General features: G+C 38.9%; 1 protein-coding gene across 4 annotated transcripts in view; it reads left to right on the forward strand.

Moving 5' to 3' along the window:
- rad18 (RAD18 E3 ubiquitin protein ligase) overlaps positions 1-19,345 on the forward strand; it is a 44,561-nt gene extending 25,216 nt beyond the window's left edge. For 3 of the 4 annotated variants that reach the window (XM_026167967.2, XM_080301877.1, XM_080301879.1), the window contains one exon: positions 3,531-3,933. In XM_026167967.2, coding sequence (XP_026023752.2) covers positions 3,531-3,630 — 100 coding nt within the window. In that variant the 3' untranslated portion in view covers positions 3,631-3,933. Of the gene's footprint in view, positions 1-3,530; positions 3,934-18,257 lie in introns of those variants that run through there. The other variant, XM_026167968.2, reaches the window with a different exon arrangement.
- Positions 19,346-23,429: the final 4,084 nt, after the last annotated feature.

Genomic DNA, 23,429 nt, shown 5'->3' on the forward strand with positions numbered 1-23,429 from the left:
TTTCCTTCCTTGAGATGCTTTGTCAGACTTTTCCTGCAGTGAACCGTTAGTTGATGCTTGATTGTGGGTGTCATGCAGAAAGCATGCTCGCTTGGGTTGAGGCTAATGGGGCCATAAAAAATATTACATTACAAAAAATTACATTTCTGTCTAAAGAATCTCTAGGGTAGCTTTCGGTCATCATCTATACTGTGAATCAGTATTTATCAGAAATAATAGCTCCATGCAAATCAGTCCTGGTATTTCTACCAACTTGCACATAATCAGTAAACACTGGTGACCTGAATCCATTGGCATCCATATATGCCCACGCCGTAACACTGCCTCCACCATGTTTGACAGATGTTGTGGTATGCTTTAATTGTGAGCCCTTCCAATCCTTCTTCATACTCTCTTTCTGCTCGCATTCTGAATTTTGGTTTGTAAATAATGGCATTTAAAAAAACTGGGTAGGAACAGAAACATTTTGTTTATGGTCGAAAAGGATGAAGTTCAATGTGTAGACATAGAGATATTCATGAAAACGTGATGTTTTAAGGTTTTCTTTTCTCTTGTTATCCAAATATATTTACATGTTCGAAATAAACTATTGGATTCTAGTCAGTTCATCTCAGTATTATCAGTCTAAAAGGCAGATATTTTTTCTATTTTCCACTTAAATCTATTTATTTATTTATTTTGGGATACCTGAAGTCTGCTTTTTGTGCTGACCCCTTTGTATTAAATGAATCTATTTTTTATCGTACTTTATTATACAGATTTCCACATTACAATTTCCAGATTTTTCTTTTCTTTTTTTCCCTCATTCTTACTTTTTCGGGCTTGTTTCTGTCATCTCTGTCAAGTGAGATTCAGCCTGAAAAGAACACCACATGCAGCATTTAACCCCCAAAAGACTCACATAAATAACAACACTTGAGTCGGAGCTCATTCACTTGCAAACCATGCACTAGGACACTGAATCATTCCAGGGTGGTGGTGGTGTTTCGACCACAGAGTTTTGCATCTTTCCTTCCTCTCCATGCATGTGTTTTGTGCTGCTTAAGTAAAATAAATAAATAAATAAAATACAATTAGAAAATGCAGTTTTAATGTATTTAATGCATTCACAGCTCTACTGTCACAAAGGTGATAGCACAAACATTTTCTAAGCTTATTCTCAGCTTTGTTTTTGTTCCTTGTCTAGGCTCCCCTCTTTATCTGTGTTTTTGACCCTGAAGTTGGGCTCAAACCTCCCAGTTTTCACTCCTAATCTTTTCGTTCCACATAACACTTGACTGAATGTAATCATAAGGCACTATTCTATACTGAAGTCGAGTGTTTTTGAAACAAGAGTGACAGGAAATGTTCTTCCATCGAGCATCGATTTATATCCATCCTCTAGTTTTTGTCAGACTCTGGAAAAATACTGAGCAAAGTGTGGACCAGTAGAAAAGTGATCGGCTTCCTACTGTGCTTACCGATAATCCACAACACCTAGAAGACGCCTCCTTACTCTTTTACAATGTCCATGTGGCCTTGTGACCCTAATTCCAATGCGGGAATATTGTTTTTTCCTTTTTATGCAGTTATGATTAAAAGCCTTGTCTTGTCTATGAATGTTGAATTATATCTATAGGTGAAACTTTAAGTGATTCTCCACATGAGACACTGGTGGCATCAGGGCTCCCTTTTGGTTTCTAAGCCATGTTATCTGCACACTTGTTGTGTAGGAGATTACACATCGTTGTCTGTTAATGTTAAGCATGATTCGTTAACGGGGATGTAACTTTAAGCTACGTGCTGAGCTGTTGAGCCCACATGGGGACACATGGTAGCAAAACATTGGCGTGGCGAAAGGTAATCCATAAAGGGAAACTGCCTATTTAGAAGTATTGAGTATTTACTCTTGACGTCTTCTGCAGACAACAGCGTCACTTCCCCCAGAATAAAAGATGGGAGTGTGAGTGAGTGTATAGATTCACCTCTATTCTTTTCTCACTATAGCTTTCCTGTAAACCTTTAAATGTTTGCTTACAAGATGATTATATTTTAAGAGTAAGAAGAGTGCATTTCATTTACCCATCTTATTTAACCCTGTAAAGCTCAAACTATAAATTAAATGCCAGGGCTCTCAAAAACTCATGTTCTTGTTATTGTTTAGGAAAGGAGGAGAGAATTTGACTCCTAATCTTATCCCTCCACTTCCCTAAATGTAATCATATGGAGGATAAAATTATACAAAGTTTCCTCCTCTGACAGATTTAATTGACCTCTTTCACATAACATATTTTGATATGAATAGCAGGAAAAGCACAGCAGCGAGATTAGCGCTACTGATTTTGTTAACGATTGTGCAGTTTCACCGAGGTTGACTTAAATGATGTGCAGTTGTTTTCAGTTGCACATGTTCAGCTGACCTAATTTCTGTATGTTGCAGTTTGTGCTTTTGCAAAGCATGATAAATATAATATTTTGATTAATAATTTTCTGCCACGTTCTCAAATGAACATTTTGACTTTAATTTTGCCCGATCGTCGTCGGGCAGTAGTGTGAGAGCTTTTTGTTAGCAGAGGCGTGCCTTCTTCCTTTCAACATTCTTCCTTTCAAAGTTATTTTGAACTTGTGTGCGAGCAACCTTTTAAGCCACTGTAATAAATTTGCTGGAGGGCTGTCAAGCCGTCTGTTGCCGAAGATAGTCGGGTTTTTTATTTCTTTCAGCAGCGTGACAATCAGTACGAATGCAGTACGAGGCTTTGCGTCCTCGCTCTCGTCAGAACGTATAGAGTCTTCTCCACATTAGTTGGTGATATTAAAGGGGCTTTTGATGTTAATTGACTGTATGAACTTTGGGTTAGTCAGATGCAAGTGCAAATAGGCATTCATCTTCCATTTTTAATTTGCAATGTGCATCATAACTCCTGTGGAAGGTTTTTTTTTTTTTTTTGGCTCGAGTAATCATGTCTGACTGGGAAATCACAGAATTTAATCTTGATTAAAATGAAGGGATTTAAGAGCCCATGGCCCCAATATTATGTGTTAGACAGAGGCAAAGGTTTGTTAACTTGTCGGAGTAGCACTTAATTTGTAGGTGAAATTAAAATAAAATGAGGTGTTTTGTGGGATGACAAACAGATGTGAGTGGATGTCTCGTTTTTATTTACCGAATGGGGATCTGTCAAAGTGTATCATGGCACGGACAAAGAATATTTCTGAGGGCCTGATGCTCTTCAGACTCATCGGGCAGGAAATGGTTTTTGCCAATAAGTCAAGCAATTAAGTACAAAAAGTGGAAAATCAAGACCATTGTCACCTTAACCAGGGGGTAGACGTCATACATGGTGGAATAGTTTCACAAGGGGGTCACACTCAATACTTTTGCACATTCTTTTCCTCAATTAATAAATAACCAAATCTTTTGGTTTCAGTTTTACGTTGTCAAAACATTACCGATAAGAACATCTGCTGACACTCCAACCTTCCAAGCTGCTTGTTCTAATCTCTTCTGTTCACAAGACATTAACTAGCTGTCTCTAAATACTCATTCACAGAGATGTCGAGAGGACCCCAGGCCAAAAGCGAACATCCCACTCGACAGAAGACAATGCCACTTTATCGCCTGTTTTGGGAAAGCGACGGCGAAAAACGTAAGAAGAGACTAAGGAAAGGAGGGAAAAAATCTAAAGAAAATCCCACGGCTTCTGTATCAGCTAACTTTGAAGGACATTCACATTCCTTTGAACATTTCTTTGTACCCTGATTACGTTGCACTGGTAATTTCATGTTTACAAATAAATCTTTGGTCTTTTTTACAGTTTTGTCTTTTGCAATATTCTGGTCAATGTCCCATTTCTGTTGTTGCTACCTGTTTGTGTTTTGACTCGAATCCATAGTTTGTATTATTGCATGTTTTGCTGCAGATTTTAAGAGCAATAAACTAATAGAAACATTCAATATTTTGACACAGGAATACTTTGTATTTTACATCATATACTGCCTTAATGCTTTGTGGCATAAATTCAATGTGCTGAAAACATTCCTCAGAGATTTTGGTCCATGTTGACATCGTGGCATCACACAGTTGTTGCAGATTTGTCCATTTTGTTGATTTCCCATTCCATCGCATCCCAAAGGTGGTCTGTTCAAGGCTACAGTGATCTTATTGTCATGTTCAAGAAAACAATTTGAGATAAATTGAGCTTTGTAACATGGTGCGCTATCCTGATAGAAGTGGCCGCCATAACTTTTGTACAGCCAAGGTGTGCCAAGAAAATATCCCCCACATCATTACGTTATGACCTTCACCAGGTTGAACTGTTAATAAAAGGCAGGATGGATCAATGTTTTCATGTTTACACCAAATTCTGACTCTTCCGTCTGTATTTTGCAGCAAAAATTGAGAATTTTCAGATCAGCTGTCATGATGTGAATTGTTGTTTTTTTCCTGTGCTTAGCTGACAGGAGTAGTAACTGGGTGTGTTCTTCTGCTGGTGCAGCTGCTTCAAGGTTGAATGTGTTGTTGCTTGAGTTACCGTTGATTTCTTAACAGCTCAAAGAATTCTGAAAGGAAGGGTCTGGCATCAAGGCATTTTAGCAATGTTCTAAATGATTCCCAATTTTTGTATCCCCCATCGGATAGCTAGGTTTCAGTCTTGTTTACGAATCTATCGTTTCCATCTTCAAAATTTCCCTCATGAGTTTCCAAATCCTGTTAGGGGCACTGTCCTGTGTGATTCCTCTGTCATTCTCAATTTTCAAAGTTTACAACACATCTGTAGCTTTTTAAATTGATTTGTTTTCGTTGAAGGAAAAGTAACCAGGGTTGGTGTAACTCAATAAACTCAGCGCTCGCAGAAACCTGAGGTCAAGGCAAGAGAGAGTGTAAACACTTAAGAAGAAAAGGTGGTGTTTATGTGCACATGCATGGGAGACTTAGCAGGGAAACATTTGGGAGCTGACCTTGATTGAAAACAGAGCTAGCCCGGAGTCAGACACATGGTTCTTCCGAGTCAACCGTCTCACCCCTCAGACAAAGCAGAGACATGGCCAGACATCATTAGGCTCCGGCTGAATGGAGGGAAATGAGCACTAAGCCACACATGCCTTATCTCACTGCATCCTTATTCTTTCCTTTACAATGATGCATTTTGTCATTGGGTTAATTAGCATGAGAGCAACTGCTCTTTCAAATAACAGGAGAGCACTGAGAGGCTTTTGATCTCAGCCTGGATTTAAGAAGCAGTGAAGCAGGTAGTGATCTCATTGATCACACATACCCATTGTATCTGGCAAAAATCCAGACACCTCACCTGAATGACAGTCACCTTACTTGCCTGTGCCTTGACAGCAATGTTGAACAGGATATTTATCATCTGTCTAACACAAGGTGAAAGAGATTTAAAGGCTCATAAATATGCAGTAAATATTATGATGTTCCTCTCTGGTACCAATTCACATTATTCAGTCAAAATGACCTTTGAGTGGTTTTTGTAACTGTCGAGGTCCCATCAAATCACTTAAGGATAACCAATCTTAATGTCATAGTTACAGATCAGTCTGAATCTAAGGCAGCTCGCGTACAGGGGCACATTAATCCTCAGTGCTCTGCATGAACCTCTCCACCTCTGGCTGTAGCTCACTTTAAACTCATCATTGATAACAACAAATTATCCATATTCAGTGCATTTCTGGTGAAAATTCAACATTTGTTGAAATGGGTATGAACATTATTTTCTTACTCTGCAATTTGTATTAGCATTGCACTGTATATTACATAAGACTCACTGCAGTAAATACAGTTTCTTTGGCATAAGTGCTTCATCCTTTTTTGTACTTCTTACTTTTTGTGATGGAGTTTCTTGATCCAAAGCAAAATGAAGCTGGTAGAATTACAGGGTTTTAGATGGAGCCTTTAATTCAGCTGGAAACAAGTTAAAATGATTCCTGTTTGGTTTGGGATTCAGGTAGATGAAGAAGCATTTTCCCCTGCCTAATTTCTTAGATTTTTGCAGATTTGTCACACTTACATGTTTCATGTTACATACATCATCGTGCATCATCAAACAGATTTTAAAATTAGACAGCGATAACCAGGGTAAATAGAGAATGCAGTTGTTGTTTTTTTTAAAGATGATTTCATTTATTAAGGTGAAAAAAACGCAATCCAAATTTACCTGGCCCTTTGTGTAACAGTAATTGCTCTTTGAACCTAATAGCTGGTTGCATCACTCTTGGCAGCAAGAACTGCAAAAAAGCTTTTGTGATAACTAGCAATGAGTCTTTCACAATGGTGCGAAGGAAGTTTGCTCCGCTCTTCTTTGCAGAATTGTTGCAGGTTACTCGAAGAAGCTATGTGGCTCTGTCCTTCTGTTGACCCTTAGTGGTGTTCTGTTATTGTGCAATAGAGAACACCATATTTGACAATAAGGGTGTTGTGCACATGCCACAAGAACACCCTAGGTTACAGGCAATGATTTTTGTCCATGTCTTGGACACTGGGGTAAAGAAAAGGGCTGAGCTGTCAACTGATCACCAACTGAGGTTGAGTTAGGTCACCACCAGGGGACGGACCTGGTTCCAACATATTGTCAGGGTGAGCTGGGAGCATCTGGTAGAGGCCCCATTCTCCACAATAATCAATTCCCGCCTCTTGCAGAGCTTTGATTGCATTCTGAGGGAAGCTAAGGACATTGAGTCGAAGTGGACAATGCTCAACACCTGCATTGGTGAAGTTGCTGCAAGGAGCTGCAGCCACAAAGTAGTTCCCAAAACCAGATGTTGGACACCAGAGGTGAAGGAAGCTGTCAAGCTGAAGAAGGAGTCTTATTGAGCTTAGTTAGTCTTGGTTAGGCAGTGTGGTGTGGGAAGAGTTTGGTACTGATTAAATGTTCAGATTTGACAGTTTTTTATACTGCAAGAGTTTTGACCGTTTAAAATCTTTAACTCCTGTTACAGGTACTGCAAAACATTAGAGACTATCTTCCATTGTTCCACTGCTACAGTGGGGCAAAAAAGTATTTAGTCAGCCACCGATTGTGCAAGTTCCCCCACCTAAAATGATGACAGAGGTCAGTAATTTGCACCAGAGGTACACTTCAACTGTGAGAGACAGAATGTGAAAAAAAAATCCATGAATCCACATGGTAGGATTTGTAAAGAATTTATTCATAAATCAGGGTGGAAAATAAGTATTTGGTCAATAACAAAAATACAACTCAATACTTTGTAACATAACCTTTGTTGGCAATAACAGAGGTCAAACGTTTACTATAGGTCTTTACCAGGTTTGCACACACAGTCGCTGGTATTTTGGCCCATTCCTCCATGCAGATCTTCTCGAGAGCAGTGATGTTTTGGGGCTGTCGCCGAGCAACACGGACTTTCAACTCCCGCCACAGATTTTTTATGGGGTTGAGGTCTGGAGACTGGCTAGGCCACTCCAGGACTTTCAAATGCTTCTTACGGAGCCACTCCTTTGTTGCCCGGGCGGTGTGTTTTGGATCATTGTCATGTTGGAAGACCCAGCCTCGTTTCATCTTCAAAGTTCTCACTGATGGAAGGAGGTTTTGGCTCAAAATCTCACCATACATGGCCCCATTCATTCTGTCCTTAACACGGATCAGTCGTCCTGTCCCCTTGGCAGAAAAACAGCCCCATAGCATGATGTTTCCACCCCCATGCTTCACAGTAGGTATGGTGTTCTTGGGATGCGACTCAGTATTCTTCTTCCTCCAAACAGGACGAGTTGAGTTTATACCAAAAAGTTCTACTTTGGTTTCATCTGACCACATGACATTCTCCCAATCCTCTGCTGTATCATCCATGTGCTCTCTGGCAAACTTCAGACGGGCCTGGACATGCACTGGCTTCAGCAGCGGAACACGTCTGGCACTGCGGGATTTGATTCCCTGCCGTTGTAGTGTGTTACTGATGGTGACCTTTGTTACTTTGGTCCCAGCTCTCTGCAGGTCATTCACCAGGTCCCCCCGTGTGGTTCTGGGATCTTTGCTCACCGTTCTCATGATCATTTTGACCCCACGGGATGAGATCTTGCGTGGAGCCCCAGATCGAGGGAGATTATCAGTGGTCTTGTATGTCTTCCATTTTCTGATGATTGCTCCCACAGTTGATTTTTTCACACCAAGCTGCTTGCCTATTGTAGATTCACTCTTCCCAGTCTGGTGCAGGTCTACAATACTTTTCCTGGTGTCCTTCGAAAGTTCTTTGGTCTTGGCCATGGCGGAGTTTGGAGTCTGACTGTTTGAGGCTGTGGACAGGTGTCTTTTATACAGATGATGAGTTCAAACAGGTGCCATTCATACAGGTAACGAGTGGGGGACAGAAAAGCTTCTTACAGAAGACATTACAGGTCTGTGAGAGCCAGAGATTTTCCTTGTTTGAGGTGACCAAATACTTATTTTCCACCCTAATTTACGAATAAATTCTTTACAAATCCTACCATGTGGATTCATGGATTTTTTTTTTCACATTCTGTCTCTCACAGTTGAAGTGTACCTCTGGTGCAAATTACTGACCTCTGTCATCATTTTAAGTGGGGGAACTTGCACAATCGGTGGCTGACTAAATACTTTTTTGCCCCACTGTATGTGATTGGTTTTTTTTTCTATTTCAAACATTAAAAGAATATTGTGATGAAGTCACTTTTTCCCATTTGTTCTAATAAAGAACACAAAGGTAAACAATAACTTTGGCAGGATTATTGTATATGTTTGACTTGTCAGTTACAGTCTACATAGAAATTTGAACGTGGAGAACTGGAATTTATTGAAATGCAACCAACAGTTGAAGCTAGGTAAAACATTTTTTTAAAGTTTCAATCCTACAGTTTAAGTCTCAGTAGATCTCAGTGGTCCACACATTACGAGATAGTGAAAACCTTTCAAAATACAAAATGCTTTGAATGAAGCAGAACTGTAAGCAGACGTAAAGGATTCATAACAAGAGGGAACATGGAGCCATTTCCAAGAACGACAAGGAAGAACCTTCCTCGTTGACCTTAAAGCAACAGCTTGACTGTAAAGTCATGTACATGATTCCCACTTGTATTATATTTCCAAAACTTTCAACGACCTCTCATGGCTGTCTTTACGGGATGAAGTTAACCATCTCCATGACAACTCAGTTTTGTATTACTTCAAGAGGATTCTTGACATTTACTTGGAAGTTTCCAAAGAGGACTTGTGATGGCAAATGAATCACTTAAATTACTTTATGAAACCTGCACTCCACACTGTATATAAATGCCACTTGTTTTGCACATATTCAACTCTGTATATTTTATATATTTTATTATTATTATTATTATTATTATTTTATTTTATTTTTTTACTATTTAATTTGTAAAAATGTGTATACACACACACACACACACACACACACACACACACACACGTAGGAAAATATTTAGTATACACATCCAGAAATGCATACACTATTATATATTGTACATATATTTATTAGTTTCAGGTTGGCCATTCTTGTATTTTGCTCGTTTGTGTTGTTGTGTTTGCACATCTCTGTTGCTTGTGGGGCTCGCACACAAGAATTTCACTCGCATGTGCTGTGCCAGTGTGCCTGCACATGTGATGTGACAATAAAAAGTGATTTGATTTGATTTGAAGTGATATTTGATGGTATAAGAAGTACACCGAGTAAAAATGTGAAACCTCTAGTCCAATTTGGGCACAGCACTAATTTCCTATTCAAAATCAGATGAATGTCCAAATGTTTCCTGCAGCCAAATTACTCAAAGTTTGAGGTAATAAATACCAGCATTACTGATCCAGTCTGGTTTACTTATGAAAGAGGGAATCTAGTAATAATTTTTTACTCGGTACTGTCGGTTGATGCTCAGGTGGCCAAAGTGGTGGACCCTCTACTTTGCTTTACCAGAGACAGTTAAGAAAGATCATGTCTTACATATTCACTAATGACTTAATAGCATGGATGATGCTTTTCTATCTCTTGCAGTATCGACCAGTTCAGAGCACTTTACTTTTAGATCAGTAGGTGAAATATCCAAAGACTGCAGTTGGTCTGAAACACTGCTGTCAGCCTTGTAACATGTACTGAAAGAATCAGCCCCGATATACGAATTGTCGCTGTCCTTCAGTCGAAATCTGGGAATGCTAGAAATGGTTTTACGATATTACTGCTTGATTTTTAAAGCCTTAAATGATGGGGCTTCTGTCCACATCAGCAATCTTTTAACTTTTTTTATGATTCACGATTCTCTACTTGGCCCTAAACTTAGGAATTTGTTAACTGAGTCCCTCATCTGTGGAATTCTCTACTTGGAGATCTCAGGCAGGCACACTCAGAGTTGATTACTACACACTGCTTGTTTTTAAGTGGAGACAACAAACAGTGTTGGTCAATGATACAGTCATTGTGCATTTAACAAAGTATCTGTCATGATATTATGTAATAGAAATTAATGTTAAATATGTTTCTGGTTAAAATGATTTAGTCTTTCCTAAACACTAAATAGCCATCTATGGATAATGGGAAGTTGCCTCTACCCCCAAAGAGCCAATCAACAGCCCAACTGGGGAACACAACTTTTAAATCCAACAATATGTGCTTGAAGTGTAGAAAAAGGGGATAATCAAAAATGTCTAATTAGAAATTACAGCCATTTTTACTTACTTACTTACTTACTTACTTAGTCCTCCAATTTCAGAGGTGCAAAAGTAATTGGATATTTGCCTGACAAGCATTCATGGCCAGATGAGGCGTGTCCTCTCAGTATTTCATGAAAATTAAGCAGATAAAAAGTCTGACGTTCGTTTGAAGTGTTGAACCTGATTTTGGTAGGAGTCCAGCACTAGGCTGAAAAACAAAAAATAAAACTACCAGAAAGATCGGAAAAACTTAAGGAGTGGCCAAATTAACAATCTGGTACATAGTTTTAAAAAAAGAAGAATGCTCTGGCAAGTGTAGAGACATCAAAACGCCTGAAAGACTACAGAAGATAGCTAAAGGCACAAAATTCTTTTTATGGTTAAGAAAAACAACTTTACAGCATCTAGATAGATACCGTATATAAAACAATCTAAAACAATCCACAGATGCCTTCATGAATGTAAATACAGAGAGAAAGAAGATGGAAATCACTGGTTATGAATTGGTATTGACATGTACAGCTGGTAGTGGGACCTTGTCATAGTGTTTAGTGATGATATGACTGCCATCAGAAGTAGCAGGATGAACTATGACTTGTACAGAGTTATACTATCTCTGCCCAGGTTCAGCGAAATCCTGCAAAACTAATTGGAGAATGGCCCAAAACATACTGCAAAAGTAACCAAAGAGCTTTTCAAGGCAAAGAAATGAGATATTCTTAAATGCCCATGTCAGTCACCAGATCTCACCAAACAGTGAGGTTTTTAAAAACTGAAGATAAAACTGAATACTGAATCAAGCAGCAACCGAAGGTAGCTGCAGTCAAGACCTGGCAGTTCATCTCAAGATTGGAAACAGCATTTGGTGCTGTCCATGGGTTCACTGACTGACTACAGCTACTTGAGGCAACTGTTGCTGTTATTTGGCGCAATATAAATAAAATTGAATCTAAGGAACTGAATTGAATTAAAATGATTTTCATCCAAGTCTTAAAAACAATCCTTCTAATTCGATCGTGGCTCAAGAGTTGGGAGTTCGCCTTGTAATCGGAAAGTTGCCAGTTCGAGCCCCGGCTTGGACAGTCTCGGTCGTTGTGTCCTTGGGCAAGACACTTCACCCGTTGCCTACTGGTGGTGGTCAGAGGGCCCGGTGGCGCCAGTGTCCGGCAGCCTCGCCTCTGTCAGTGCGCCTCAGGGTGGCTGTGGCTACAATGTAGCTTGCCATCACCAGTGTGTGAATGTGTGATGACTGGATGTGTAAAGCACTTTGGAGTCCTTAGGGACTAGTAAACCCATTTACCATTAAAATTGTCAGTTCATCCAAAAAATAGCCGTAATTCTGAAACAGTTTATGCAATGCTTTTTTTTTAACCCCCTTGAATTACCACTAAAAGCACTTCAATCACATCTTGATTTTGTGGTGGTGTACAGAGACAAAATTACAAAAAAAAAGTCAGAATTCTGACTTTTTCTCAGAATTCTGGGGCAAAAAAAACGACGCCCACATTTTTTCTCCACTGGTCCTAACCCACTTCCGTACAAATTTAAACAATTGTGTCGCTGACCAAAATTTATGGACCTAACTATGAACCACTCATGTTGAATGCATGTCTACTTGTTACTATAGCAAAGTGTGAAAAGCAAGGCTCAGTGATAATTATGATGTAGTCGAACCATTAATGAATGAATAATACAAGACCAAAGACTGTAAAATTGAGTTTCCTTCAAAAGAGTACTTTTTGGCCTAGGTATATGTCAAGAGCACAGTATTAGTGTAGTAGTATGACCCACCCGAGCTTTCAACTGTGTAGAGTGAGCCTGGCCAAGATGAGGCTATGCGTTGCTGTGGATTTGTGTTCAATTCTGGTCACATAATCACGCTTTACTTAAAGCAACCAGCAACAGGCCCCTGATTGTTTTCTACCTTGTTGTCAAATGGGAAATTAAGACCTAAATGCAATCGATTACCTAGTAAGATGAAACACCAGCAATGACAACAGACTCAGAGGCACAAAGACAAGGTTTTATCCAGGAAGTAATTTTGTGTCTTGACAGCATCTAGTATAATCAGCAGATTGTTCAACGCTTTTTGTTGTTGTTGTTTTCGTTTGGTCTTTAACTGTGTTTTGGTTTGGTTATTGCTGATGTTTCCAGCATCATTGGGGTGTTCTCGAATAAGATGAAAATTAATTTTACCACTAAAATGTAATTCCTAATTCATTAAAACAAATGCAAAACATTGAGGCCTAATTTGTTTTTGTTATCTTGTAAACTGTGAGCTGTTTGAGAGGAAGCCGAAAATCCTGTTCAGTCTTTCATTTACTTGTGTGGAATAACAATGGCAGACTCAGGCTTATCATTTAACACAAAAAGTACTGACAGATTAAATTACAGTTATTTACAGTATTGAATAGCTTCTTTGAGACTTGATGAGAGGAACCTATTCCTTAGTATAATAAACTGGAGGTGGCACAGAAGCTAAAAAAGATAAAACATTGGAAAGCTATAGCTTTTAGAGAAGTAATGACATATGATTGTTTGTCTTAGGAGGACTATTTCTATTTAAATAAGCACATTTCCCATGATTGCACATGGGCAACAGTATTTTTGTGCATATTTTGAAAACACTGTTGCTAATTCTTTCACTTTTTTTATTCTTTTAATTTGAGTGTAAAACAGCTATCTCAGCTTTTAACATAAATTCAAATGGTAAACCTTTAGTGTCACAGTTATATATGGTATAAAATGCTAAATGCATCCTTTGTTTCCTATACCAGATGGAAACATGACAGTTCGTTTAGGTAATAGGAGAATGCCATCTGGTCCCATCCCAGCAAAGGTATGTTCAAAGGATTTAACGCAGGCTGACAGATGCTGGATCCAAACAAACACACAATAAGTCCATTATACAGAAAATGCAATCTGTTATTGCGAGTTCAAGAGGAAGGCACAAACTGTGCTTCCAGCACAGAGACACACACTAGCAGATGACAGTAGGATGCAGAGTATGTAAACACTACTGTATATGCAAATATTTAGCAGCCCTGCTTAACATTCAGGCTTATGTGGGTTTTTGCAGATGATCAAATTAATTTGCTCCATCAACAGCCTGCATCATGTTTAGAGATGTGTCGAGGTTTGCACAAAAAATACTGTACTGAGAATAATAGAGAATAATAAGAGATTTGCATAAATACATCAGAGGATATTTCATATCGAATTACAATCACGCAGTTGTGCTCCATAATCAGATCCCTTTGAATCAACTTAAATTACTTTTGCCACATGCGTTTACTCTAAACAGGGATTGTATAAGTAGCATTCATTTGCCACTAGACATGTTTGCAATTTCAATGAGGCTTCTCCCGACAAAACTCGCTTTAGTTTAGCACTTGGATAGAAGAGGTGGGCAAGTTGAGATTCTCAATGAGATTGAAATCATGTCAGATTTTAGGCCTTAAGTGATTATTACGCTCCTGCTTCCATGTGCCCCATGAGCGCTTTATTGATGATTCCTGTTTCTCTGCTTGTGCCCAAAGGTGACCGGGCATTTGCTGTCTGATTCCCTCAGCTGTGGAACTCCCCACCTATCTCAGATTGGCACATGAAGATTTGATTACCACACATTTACTGCTTGTTTAGTGGGGACAAAAGACCATTTATAGAACAAACCATAACAGAATTAAGTGACATGATTAACGCTTTTTCTTGGCAATTAAAGCAATCTTATCTTTCTTCTAGACATGCTGTTGCATGTTCGGAGGCAGCAGGCAGTATCTGCAGCCAAGCTTTGTGATATAAGACTCTCTCCAGTTAGTGCCCAGAATGTGAATGAAAAGGAGAAAGTGGACAACTTTCTTTTTTTTGTTATTGCTGTTAATAGCTTTCTTAACTTTGAGAGATGTGAATGGGTCCCTCAACAGCAGGCTGTGTAATGACTTGAAATTGAAAACAAACATTACACAGAGCTCAAGTGTCATTGGGTAAATTTAATAACCATCTGTACCAGTTCTGTGGTGCTCAGGCTGACTTTGTTTGACCTCAGTGGAGAAAAGCAAGCGAAAAGAAAAATTTCCCTCACCAATAGACAATATACATTAATTTCCTCTGGTGTATTTAAGCCACATTTATAGTCTGCTGTTTTTGTGGTTTTAAAGTTTTAAAATTAAAATTTCATAATAATAAAAAAAAATCTTCTGCTGTGGCAATAATTATAATAATAATTGAGGCCAGTGAGGCAGATGAGAGGTTAATTAGGTGAAATATATTTTTTGGACAATTTAAAAAAAAAACTTTTTTAAGTCTCATTATAATAATTATTATTTTGAAACAAACTCCCCCCTGAAATCCTTTAGCGTTTAGATTGGTGATATTCACTGATGCGGGGATTGGACATGTGGGCAGAAAGCATCTGTAGACATAATACTGATGTGTACGGTGTGAACTTGTCACTAAAGCCAATCACATGGAAGCAACTCAGTGCATTTCAGCATGCAGACGTGGTAAAAACAACCTGTTAAAGTCTGATCATCAAAAAGGGGGAGAAAGATTTTTTAAGTGACTATGAATGTGTATGGTTGGTTCTTGGTGCCAGATGGACTGGCCTGGCTGGAGTATTTCAGAAACTGCTAATTTACTGGGATTTTTCCACAGTGAGGTTTATACAGAATTGTCCAAAAAAGAGAAAATATCCAGTGAGAAATGAAAATGCCTTGTTGATGCCAGATGTCAGAGGAAAATGTCCACACTGCAAGGAAGGCAACAGTACTTCAAATGACCACTTGTTACAACAAAGGTATGCAGAAGAGCATCTCCGAATGCAGAATATCTCGAACCTTGAAGCAGACAGGCTACAGCAGCAGAGGACCACACTGGGTGGCACGCCTGTCAACTAAGAACAGGAAACATAGGCTACAATTCATTCATGCTCACTAAAGATGGACATTAGAAGATTGGGAAATGTTGTTGAGGCTTGATTTCTGCTGCAACATTCAGATGATAGGGTCAGAATTTGACTTAAATAACAGCACTGATCCATCTACTGTATTAACAGTCTAGGTGGATGGTGGTGGTGTAATAGTTTTGTTTGGGCCCCTTAGTACCAGCTGAGCACAGCCTGGGTATTGTTGTTGACCATGTTCAACCCTGACCACAGTGTACCCATGATTTGGTGGCCACTTCGAGGAGGATAAAATAAGAAAACACATATTCTTTCCTCAGTCAAAAACAACTAAAAATCATTACATTTTAAGGGGATGGTTAAATTCTAATAAAGTAAAATAAAATAAGGGAACTTCATTTATACAGCATTTTTCAGAAAAGACATGCAAAGGCTTTAAAGTGCTTAATTAACTTGGCACTTAGTTATTGGTGCTCTTGTGACCAGTACAAACTGGTTAATAACTGAATATTCCTAGTGGAAAATCAAATATTACCATTATCCAGGTGATCGCCATTATATAGTAGAGTGCATTTGAAGTAGCACAATCCATTAACAAAGAAAACAAATGATAATGAACTTAATTTATGCAATAACTTTTCTAACTATGTTACAACATGCATTTTAGATAAAAGATGCACAAGATCTTTTAAACACTTTATCAAATTAGAGATTAAATGAAACAGGCGGCCAAAGCATTTACAATCACATCTCCATTGCCTCCAGCACAACATGACTAAAATTTGTCACACTGCTGGCGTTCTCCATTATCTTCCTGATGTTATTAGGTCTTGATTAGCACTCTATTTCATATTTATTTATAATGTGAGAGGTTACAGCTCTGTAATTCCATTTGTACAACATGATTGTGCTTCAAGGGACTAAAATTAAATCTCTCAGTGTCTGGACCAGATCTGGACATTGTATGGCCTCTAGGCAACATCCGGCCCTTTGGTTGTCCCTGAGTGGTGAGGTCAATGGTAAAGTAGGATTCAAACATAAATATCCACCATACAGTAGTTTGAATCACCATTAGGAGACTAAAGTTGCAGAGAAGTACAAGAATTTGACTGATGCAGAGTGGCAACAGACACCTGAACCTTTGCTATTAAAGCTGTAAAAGCAACAAGCTTCACACATTCAGGGACGGATTAGTCAAGATCAACCATAAGACTAGCCATAAACTCAGAAAAACTAGTAAGCCATGATGGGGAGTTGAAAAACAAAGCGGGCAATTTTGACAGCCCAGACAATCGTTTGTTGTATCTGGGGTAAAGAAGATTATTAAGACCTGGCAGTGTGCACTGAATGAAAGGGACTCAGGCAGAGAATTCTAGGGAGGTAACTTAGATAACGTAGATAAGCTGGGGCTGAAAGGGGATTGTTGATTAAATAGTGGTAAACTGTTGGCATGTATTTTCACTTTTTCATTGCCTAATTGTAACATTTAGCTCCACCTGTAGCACTTTATAAAGAAATAAAATTTATATTAATTATTGGTTCTGATGTGGCCCCTTGGGAAAAATTAATTGCCTACCCCCATCATTTTGAATCAATCACAGGCATTTTGGAAAAGATGATCTGTCGAGCATGAGCACTGACTCTCACACCATGACAACTGTAAGCTGAATGAGCAGTTCAGACTGACATGCGCATGTATGTTCCTCCAGTACTGACAGTCATCGTAGAAAGTGTGGACGTGCCGCAGCTGTGTTCAGTCTTGTGGTGAACTCAACTTATGAACTATTCAATGATTTTGTTTTGATATTCCTTTTTTTGTTGTCCCAGGTCAAAGCACATTTTAGTTATTTGAGCAGGTTTAGAGTGAAGATAAGTTGGAAAACTGTAGACATGAAGCCATACATGGAAGTAAAGCAGCTCTGCAGTACCTCCTGTGTCACATTCCTGTTGTGTTATCTCACCAAGCGGGAGATAAAACCAACAAGGGAGGGTAACTGGAGAGAGAACTGAGGTTCCAATGACAGCCATGCAATATCAGTGAGATCTGAGCTTAAGTAATCAACGTCTCTCATCTAACAAAATCTGGATAATTTTTAAACTTGTTCATTAGATTATAAACTTATAACTGGGATTCCTACTTTTGCATTAAAAAAAAGCAAATATCACATTGACATAAATATTCATATATTTATATTCTCTTTGAGTTACTTCTATGCCGTTGTTTGTTGCTCATTAGATTTGTCATTGATACACTACTCACCTATCCAACAACTGACAGTGCATATGTGTCCAAAATCATTTCTAATGGGAGAAATCTGGAATCAATGCCCTGATCTCTAATCTGGTCAACTGAGACGTTTTCTGGTTTGATGAATCTGTGATTGAACTTTTTGGCATCAATTCTGAACCTTGTGTCTGGACAAAAATTGGTGTCAATTAACAATATTCTCAATATTCAGGTGTGATGGCGGCAGCATCATTTTGTGTGGTGGTCTGGTCAGGGTTATGCTGAATGGCAGTACAGTACACCAAGATGAAAATATGTTTAAGAGTGCTAAAGGTAGACGTTTCAGCTTCCAACATGAAAAAAATTGCTCTACCTCCTGATCACACAGATTAATGACTTCATCATCACATGAAGTTGACTTTTCTTGGTGTGGTGGAGAAATGGCTGCTTTTTATTTTGTCAAGTGTTGCAAGTCTACCCTCTGCTTTTTCTGATACTCTGAAAACAGAGATTCTCACCAGCTGATCACACCAGCAGTTCTAGTCCCCGGAGCGAGGCTTTTAATCCTGGAGAACCTGCAAGGAGACCACGGGAATGGCTAACAGGAGGAAATATAAACCATCTGTTCCAACAATCATCATGGGAAATGTGAAGTCCTTGGACAGTGAGATGGATGAGCCTGATGAGCAGTTTAAGAACCAGAGAGAATAATGAGTGTAGTTTGATTTCACGGAGCCACACTCACACTTCCCAAACCACAGTGTGACTTTTCCTGGCAGACAGGGAAATTAATCTGAGTGGTAAGAATTAACACTGAGCTTACAGTTTTTAAGTAAGTGGTCTAATCTCAGTAATGTTATTTTAAAAGAATGTGTCTGTGGCCTGAATTTTGAACTGCTAGCTCTGGGAATTTGTCCATCTTACCTGCCAAGGGAATTGTTGTCCCATCATTGCTATTGCTGGTTGAATCCAGTTCCTCCATCATTCCTCCATCAGCTGCTGCAGAAGTCATCCAAATGACTGTGGCTGAATGCATAATGAATGGATGCAAACCACCCTATGCACCACTTGCTGGATAGGCAGCACAACATTTTGTCTTTTTGTCTGCTTCAAACCACAACAGCCACATTTAGTATGAGTTTATCAGGCTTCTTTTCCTATTTTGTTCAGATTTTGATTTATTGAGCTCTTTGCTTTTTTCTATGTTTATTTTATTGAGCTGTTTAATGTTTTGAATCTATTTTTGTTTGGATTGTTGTTTTGTTATGTTTTGGCTGCTATAACACAATAGTTTCCCAACTTTTATAATAACTAGACCACATCTTATCTTGTGTGACCAAAGCCCTGACTTGAATGCAGTCAAACTTCACCTTGAGATGCCTGAAAATGTCTTCCTTTATCTCCTTACTTGTCTCCTATGTTACTGAATATTTACTTAAACATTAACTTTAGCATTTAGTCTAATAAACTGTAAGAGATCGTACTTTGGATACTGGTATTTGATTCAGTAAGTTTGAGATGATACTGGGTGCAATTCTAGAAAATACTGCACTTTTCACATAGTAAATGAGTAAATTAAAACATGACAAAACACAATCACAAACTGTAAATTCTCATCAATTATAGGTAATTTAACCCAAGACACTCTGAGAAATAAAAATCAATTTGTCAAGTACAGCTAGCTGCCATGGAGAAATCAGTATAGGTCTCTGGATAATCTGCTGTAATGCTTGTTGAAATGCTCCTTGATTGAATTGCTAATACATAACTAAAGCGTGAATTTGTGGGTCAAGGCAAATAACTATTTTCCATCTATGTTTTCCTCTAAGGGTGTTGTTGCTTCATGTTTATCAAGTTTATCACAATCCGCTCATTCCCTGAACCATCATGCCACAACTTTCCAAATCACATTAGCCTGCTGTAACATTTGCCTGAGAATGTCTCTTAACAACTCCCAGTTTCAGTTTGCTGTTTGCAGGCACTGGAAGAAGTTTCAATAGAGACCAGAATTGGACAATTTCATTTCTATCCAAGCCTTCCAGGTCTCCCTTTTTTTCCTGGCACGCAGACAACTGTTTCTCAGCAAGAAAAAACAATGTCAGGGCTTCTACACTGGGGTTTTCTCTGTCCTTTTTCACTTCTGTTTTGCCTTTTTCCTGGTTGTTAGAACTTGTTCTTAAAGGATTGTCTGATATTATGCAAAGGCTGTGTTGAACTAGAGGTCAAAAAAAGCAAACACAGAGAAACCGAGCAGGAAATTGCAAACACCAAACGAACAATGTATGCTTTTTGGGGTTAAAGCCCTGTGCATGAAGGTCACAAGATTGTTTTAGTTTTACCGTTCCTTTTAATGGCTAACGCTGTCCCATTTTTCCTATCATGGTGGTGTTTTTCACACTTGTGAAAATATTACTTTGATGAGTGGCTTTACAAAATCAGGAAGGCGATCACATAAACACAAAAGCATCCCTGTGACTCTCACTAAAAGCTGATATCTGCTACACTGTTACAACAAGCTCAAGTGATTACATTTCACTTTGTCATTAATTATTAAAATGGAATTATTGGTGTCATCACCATTTGGGAAAAGGTAGTATCCTGGTGACTTTTTATGTAAAAAAGAGAAAAATGAGTGCAGGAGAAAACAAGTGAAAACCTGCAGCAGCCGAAGAGCCTAAAGGCAAACAACATGCATTGTAGAGCATATGCAGTGTAAATGAATAATATGAAACAAAGTAAACAATGCAGGCAGTAAAAGAGTGACGGTTTCAAATCCCATTAATTCACGGATAACATAGGTGAAACCACTGGGAGCACAATCTGTCATCACAAACAAAAAGCCAGCTTCCACTTTTCACGGATCACTTCACGTGTACTTTGTTCTTAGGTTTCCTCTTGATTGCTTTTTCCGGGTACCAGCCTTGTGTTTTTCACAGCACAGAAGGTTCTGGAGCTCACAGTAAAACGCTTTCTCCTTATTCTTAACTAGCTGTTATTGTACCTGCGCATAGCTGGCCGTCTTATACTGTATTTCCTGTCTATGACATTACACAGTAAACGCAAAATTTCCAAAGTTTCTTACTGGAGCCAATAAAATATTACAGTGTAAGAATGTGTTGGCTCGTGCCTCCATTTCTACAAGTTATGTGATTTAAGGTGCAAAGCTACCTTGTGTCTCTTTTCCAAGAGCTCTAAATCAACAAGATAAATAGAGATGATGAGACATGCCCTGGCTAAATTTCCACCGCTTTGACAGAGAAGAGATTTACAGGTAATTCAGTGAGAGCATCTGAGCAGCTGTGGTGATTCATCTTTAATGTTTAATTGTGCAATTATGTCATTGATGTGGTGCATGAGCTTCAGATTCGAAAAACTAAAATGTCACTCTGTTTATGGTCTTGGTTGGTAGAAGTCAGGACAAAAACACTTGTTTTAGACATTCTTTCTCAGGAGTTGTGCACCCTGTGCTATTGTTTGCCTTTCATACATACTCCAGCTGCGTAATCCCTGTCTATCACATTATTTCAGGGATAAAGACCCGAGGTAAGACATGTGCTGACTACTGATGTATCCCCGCAATGCCAGCACAGAATAAAGCAGCTTTGCAGTGGTAGGAAGCACATCTGTCCTTCCGAGGGGCAGCATTTCATTTGCCTTCTTCTCATCTGCCAATATGCCACAAACAATCTTATTTGTTACTGCTGCCAGTCGACGGGGGTGCGAGAGTGATCCATTTCCAAGCTGCAGTATGAGGATGCCGCAAGACTTAGAAAACAGCAAACTCGCACAGAATGTTAACGTTACCTGATTTCGAAGGAGTTCAACAATAACGTGGAGTTTTCTTTACTCGGGTCAGTTTTGTGCTTTGAATGAGCAAATCTGATGTTAATAATGTAAGAAGTTGTCCAACAGGTGTAGAGAAGGCAGACAAAGAAAAGACTGAAGGGAAAAGAGTCAAACTAAATCACAGCTTCTTGCTTTTCTGGGCAGCTGACATTTTGACTAAGTTGATTTTATTAACTCGTTCCAAAAACCTCCAGTTGTCAGCCACCCACCCCCACCCAATGTGTCACTGAATGATCTATGTTGGAGCATGAAATGGATAGAGAATGAAATGTGTTTATTAGAGCCGCATCACACTTTCAGTTGTCAAGGGGATTGTAAACAGGATAATGCAATTGAAGGCAAGGAAAAACATCAGCTCTGCTTTAATATGTGCAGAAAATTGTGCGTGTAATCATTTCAATGGCTTGTAAATTAAATGGTTCCTTGGAGACAGCACACAGTGTTCATGTTGTCAAATCTATTATCAGCAAGAGGGTTGTCACAGGGGGGCAACTACATAATCCTGTGTGCTATGAGATTACAGCTGTCCACAGTTACCCCGCGTGTTATTGACTGTACTCTCTGTTCTGTCGACCTGCTTCATCATGCAGTAAGACCAAGGGAGATCCACACAAACATGATGCATTCAGTGCTGCCTGGACAGACAGATGCTTTGCAGGCACTGATGCCATTTAAACCCATAGGTTCCCACATATGACACTCTTGAAGCTGATGCATTAAAGTGAATGTGCTATTCTTCATGTGATGGTCTGTGTAGATTTAGTCACAGATTTATTACAGCTAACAAGGTATTCATTTAAGTCCTGTTGCCCTTCCTCTTGTCTGCTATATGCATCCCAGCTTGACTGTTGCAGGTCATCCATAGTGCAGCTAACGCAATATAAAATTTACAGTCGCATCGCCTTCCACTGCCCAGCAGACATCATTGAGTCTTTTTGAAAGATATCATTATTAATCTGAGGAATTTCTGGGACTGTGGAGATATTCTTATCCCTTCACTTTTCATATTTATTTAGAGCCTCATTTAGTTTTCGTTTATACAGGACTCTGACTGTTAAATGTGGTTTAGCTCATTTTGTGCTGTCCTGTCTAGAAATGAGAAAGTGCTTATAGCAAAGTAAAGTAATTTACTCTCTCATTTGGTGTCTCTTAGCATTAAATCCTTTTTTTCAAATTAACTTCATTTGTCTTCAATAGAGTTTCTCTGTAATTCCCACAAAGAGCTAACGCAGCTGCCTCTGAGTATAAGATGATAGTAACATTTTAATTGTAGAGTAGTGAACGAGCTTACTGTGTGTTTTCTGGAATGACAATAAAGGCTATTTAATGTCTGACTTCTGTTCTGTAATATACCTTTGCCCCTAAGCTGAGACCTAAGGAGAGACGCCTGCAGGTAGAGATATTTTTTCTATTCTCAGTGCATTTCACTCTGTAAACTCTGCACATACTTCTCCATCGACCATCTACAAGCCGAGAAGGGTCACTTTTTATTCACATCCATTAAAGTTCAATTTATCTATTTAATGTGAGTTAAAATTTTCCGAAAGAACAGAGCAGAGTCCTCGAGGAGTATGTGACAGATGTTGTCAGTTGCCTTTATCTCGTCTGGTTAGTGTTATACTGTAGACAGCAGTTGTTCCTGAATATTGAATATATGTTTTAAGTAGTTCTGGGGAATAAATATGAATTAAGAATGTAAAAAGGCAAATTATTAATGCTAAAAATAGGCGTTTGCATTCAGAGCTGGACACACTTATGAAATCATGCCATCAGCTCTCCAAACTGTGTTGCATCTTAACCTCTGTGGAACTAATTAGGACCTCACATTACACTT

Source organism: Astatotilapia calliptera, chromosome 5 (assembly GCF_964374335.1).
Source record: "Astatotilapia calliptera chromosome 5, fAstCal68.1, whole genome shotgun sequence".
Taxonomy (NCBI): domain Eukaryota; kingdom Metazoa; phylum Chordata; class Actinopteri; order Cichliformes; family Cichlidae; genus Astatotilapia; species Astatotilapia calliptera.